Source organism: Sapajus apella, unplaced genomic scaffold (assembly GCF_009761245.1).
Source record: "Sapajus apella isolate SASKATOON/1434 unplaced genomic scaffold, GSC_monkey_1.0 scaffold61, whole genome shotgun sequence".
NCBI lineage: Eukaryota > Metazoa > Chordata > Mammalia > Primates > Cebidae > Sapajus > Sapajus apella.
The window spans coordinates 7,848,995-7,853,406 of record NW_022437001.1 but is presented as its reverse complement, the minus strand read 5'-3'; the positions used below and the strand labels follow the sequence as shown (position 1 = coordinate 7,853,406).

At 34.2% G+C, this 4,412-nt stretch overlaps 1 protein-coding gene across 1 annotated transcript in view; it reads left to right on the top strand.

Annotated features, from left to right (window-relative positions):
- Positions 1–3,959, top strand: part of ABCE1 (ATP binding cassette subfamily E member 1) — a 33,374-nt gene extending 29,415 nt beyond the window's left edge. Inside the window, exons 17-18 of the mRNA XM_032246476.1 lie at positions 42–153; positions 2,317–3,959. Coding sequence (XP_032102367.1) covers positions 42–153; positions 2,317–2,364 — 160 coding nt within the window. The 3' untranslated portion in view covers positions 2,365–3,959. The remainder of the gene's footprint in view (positions 1–41; positions 154–2,316) is intronic.
- The last annotated feature ends 453 nt before the right edge of the window (positions 3,960–4,412 follow it).

Sequence of the window (4,412 nt, the reverse complement as noted above, 5' to 3'; positions counted from 1 at the left end):
TTTTTTTTTTTTTTTTTTTTTTTTTTTTTTTTTGCCCCTAGTCCTCAAACCCTTTTGGCTGGCATGAATAAATTTTTGTCTCAGCTTGAAATTACATTCAGAAGAGATCCAAACAACTATAGACCACGAATAAACAAACTTAATTCAATTAAGGTATGTGGAAAAACTGTCTTAAATCATGGATCACTTTGATCTCAGTATAAACGATTGAAAGTGTATTTAAAAATCAGTACCACATGGCCAGGCACAGTGGCTCACGCCCATGATCCCAGCACTTCAGGAGGCCAAGGCAGGCAGATCACTTGAGGTCAGGAGTTTGAGACCAGCCTGACCAACATGGTGCAACCCCATCTCTACTAAAAATGTAAAAACTAGGCAGGTCTGGAGGGAGGCACCTGTAATCCCAGCTACTCGGGAGGCTGAGGCAGGAAAATCGCTTGAACCCAGAAGGTGGAGGTTATAGTGAGCTGAGATCATCCCACTGCACTCCAGCCTGGGCAACAGAGTGAGACTCTCTCAAAAAAAAAAACCCAACACCATATTTTAAAATTTCTATGTTTTTTACATTTTGAGACCTGATGACATACTTCAATCTGCAATAGGCAGCAATTGTGATGTAGCTATCATTGCTACATGAACTCAGAGCTATTCCTGTTGTCTCTTTAAGTTGTATCACAGTTGCACTACCTATATTGATTGCCATCTAAAATGTCTTGGGAAAGATTACACTAATTAGAGAATTTTTAAAAACCAGAAAATAAAAAGATTACACTAATTCACCATTGAAACAAAAAATTTTTTAAAGTATGCCTTAACCAGTTTCTCTGTTACATTTTTCAATACATGATTGAAAGGCATATTTTAAAAGTCTAAACAAGCACCTGTGATGAGGAAAACATTGTGTCTACTTAACTGGCAATGTTTTTTTGTCTTTGTGGTACACAGTTGTGCACCTACAGTTGATTTCCTCTGTAAAATACAGTATTTGTTTAATAGAAGGCAAAAATCTTAGTCACTCAGAAACAGAGAGTAAATGAACTCTAGAATAGCATTTGTTTTTAATATCTGCAGTGCCTCAAAGTGTTTACATTTTATCACTCTATATCCATCTTCATGCTTAAAAGCTCTAGAAGTATGTTATACATACTTGTGCTTTAGCATTTATTTTCATATTTGCAGTCCTACCTTTGCTGCTAAACCATGAGTTCTAGGAATGCCAGAGGCAAAGTTACCTTGCACATCATTGTATTTTTAAGCATCTAATGCAATGTCGGGATAACTTACGCTTTATTACATATTTTGTTTTTAAATGATTGATATTACTCCTTGGCCAGGATAAATGGTAAGTTCTGACATAAAATTGAAGAGTTTTTCTCAGTTTTGAAAAGCAAATTGGTTAGAAAAGAATAATGTCTTCTGAAGCATTAAGGACACTTGCATTGTCATTTTCTTTGATAGACTCATGGTTCAGTTACCAGGTGTACCTATTAATTATTTCTGTATACCTACTCATCTTAAGATAGTCATACCTTAATCCTAGCTAAACAATAATAAGAGGATTAAGGCATGACAACAATTAGGTAGGTAAGATTGTTACTGGCCAGTATGGAAAAAACTTTTTTTTTTTTTTTGAGACGAAGTTTCACTCTTGTTGCTCAGGCTGGAGTTCAATGAATGGCACAATCTCAGCTCACCGCAATCTCCACCTCCCAGGTTCAAGTGATTATCCTGCCTCAGCCTCCTGAGTAGCTAGGATTACAGGCATGCGCCACCACACCCAGCTAATTTTTCTATTTTTAATAGAGACAGGGTTTCACCATATTATTCAGGCTGGTCTCGAACTTCTGACCTTGTGATCCGCCCACCTCGGCCTCCCAAAGTGCTGGGATTACAGGCGTGAGCCATCATGCCCAGCCTGGAAAAAACTTATGTATATATATAGTGTAATAGGTAGGTCTCAAACTGACAGTATGCTACATTTTGGATCTGGAGATAAAAGTTGCAATGATGAAAATGGAATTTAATAGTTTTCCCAGGAATAATACATAGCCAAATTTCATATATGTAAGGCATCTATGTAAAGGGACTTTGCTTGAGTCGGTGAAGTGAGTGATTCTAGCAATAGGGATAGGACAGAGGTAGTCATCTTTCCTTTGAGTAGTAGACCCAGGAATATCCAGAAATAGATGGTGTGTGCAGAACAGGTTGTACAGGCACTGTTGTAAACACTGCTAAGTAATACCCTGAGTGAAAGTCTACCTTTGGCTATAATAAAATGGTGTTGCTGACTTTTGTTGCTTCTGTTTTATTTTTTAGGATGTAGAACAAAAGAAGAGTGGAAACTACTTTTTCTTGGATGATTAGACTGAATCTGAGAATACTGATAAGCCACTAATTAAAAGGCATATTTACTAGAATTTTTGTCATATAAAACTTGAATCAGGATTTTATGCCCCACATATGCTGGAGCTTGAAGTATAATTCACTTAATATAACATCAAAAGCCAGTTGCATTCTAAATTGTAATTGAAACACAGAAAACACCACTTTTCTGTTCATGATGAGGCCCTTTTGTGCATAATATTCTAAAATGAAGACATTTCAAGCTATACAAATTACCTCCAAGTTTTCATGATGTGTGGGAAGATTTTCAGTAGGTATTTCATATTCACGTACCAAACACTGACCAGTGTTGCTCCATTTTTTAAATCTTAAAAAGGGTTTCTGTACTTACCTGGTTTGCCAGATATGCCAGTGTAATGAAACTGCCCTTACTTTAAAAGCCAGTCAAAGATTCCACTGATTGACATTTGATAAATAAACATCAGGATTATGTTTATTATTTGTTTTCAGTCTTTGCACCATATTATCAGTATATGGTTTCTGAGGAAGTTTATCTACTACGAAACACCACTGTTGGAAAAATATGTATTTTTTAATTGTTTTTAATCTTTTTTGGTGCTTTTGAACATGTTTAGCAAAAACCAATTCAGTTCCCTTCCCCCCCAAAAAAAGTTACTCTGAATTTTTTAGTTTTTGCATTCCATAAGGTTCTGTATTCATTCTCTAGGTAATGTCATTTTTTTTTACACATATATAATCATCACTGATCAAGATTTAGGAAAAATCATTTCTAAAGAATATTTGCATCCCTTACAACTACAGACTCAAAGTCTTTAAAGATGGTGCCTAAGCATCTATGTATTTTTTTTTTAAGTTCCACGGATTTTTCTGGTGGGCAACCAAGGATTATAAACCACTTCCCTAAAGGCAGCATTAATGCAAAAGTCCCCAGATAGCAATACAAAGTATCCCTCAGTACCACATATACTCATTTCTGAGTTTGGATATAGAAAACATTATCTAAACCTTTTTCTAGTTCCAAAAAGCCATCCCAATTTCTTGAGTTCCTGAATTTCGAACAGGATTACCTATAGCCTGGAGCCACTTCTAAGTTGTGCTTCTGACTAAACTGGAATTAACTTATGAGGAAGAGGATTTACTAAATAAATGAGTGGGGCAAGCAAAATTGAGGGGGAAATTAGGAAGTATTTGACAGACTTTAAGAACTACTTAAAATAATAGAAGTCTTGATTAACATGCAAACAATGGCCACAAAGTATGGTTTAATTGGACCCCATTATGCCTTTTAAAAAATAATTTATGTAAGTAATCTATCAATACATATTGAAAAAAATTCAGATATGCAGAATGGAATAAAAAATGAACTCCCTTTATTACCCTCCCAAAGGTTACCAGCGTTTGAATTTAATAATGTATATTCTTTCATTCTTTTTTCTGTGCACTTACCTAAGTGTGAATATGTAAAGGGTTTGTTTTGTACACAAATGGGATTATACTAAAATAAGTAATGCCTATTTTTAAGGATAGGTTAAATTTATGAATGATTATTTCAGATATATTGAATAAAATAAGTAAAAGTTATTGTTATTTACTGATCCCGGATTGTCTTAAAGTACTTGTTATGATATAATAAGAGCACAGTTCTACTTACTGCTAATGACAGAATATGTATTAAAAGAATTTTTCATGTAAATGAAATCTTTAAAATATGGATCTTAAAATTTTACATGGCAATAGAAAAGCCTACAATTGCTAACACAAGAACAATGTTTATAAAATCAGTATTATATACAGTAGGAATGCATATGTTAGCAGAAAGAGACTAGTTGATAATGTCCTGATTGGGAAAATCTCAAATACTTAAAAAAAAAATTGTAACAGTTTACATAGTACGATTTTTGTGAAAATGTACAAAATATTGAAATATACAAAGGGATACTCAAGAAACATTGCTTTTGACAAGGACAATTTGATTAAAGAATGGGGGAAAGGAGACATTTATATACATACACATACATATATAATACCCTTTGAATTTTACATTTTGC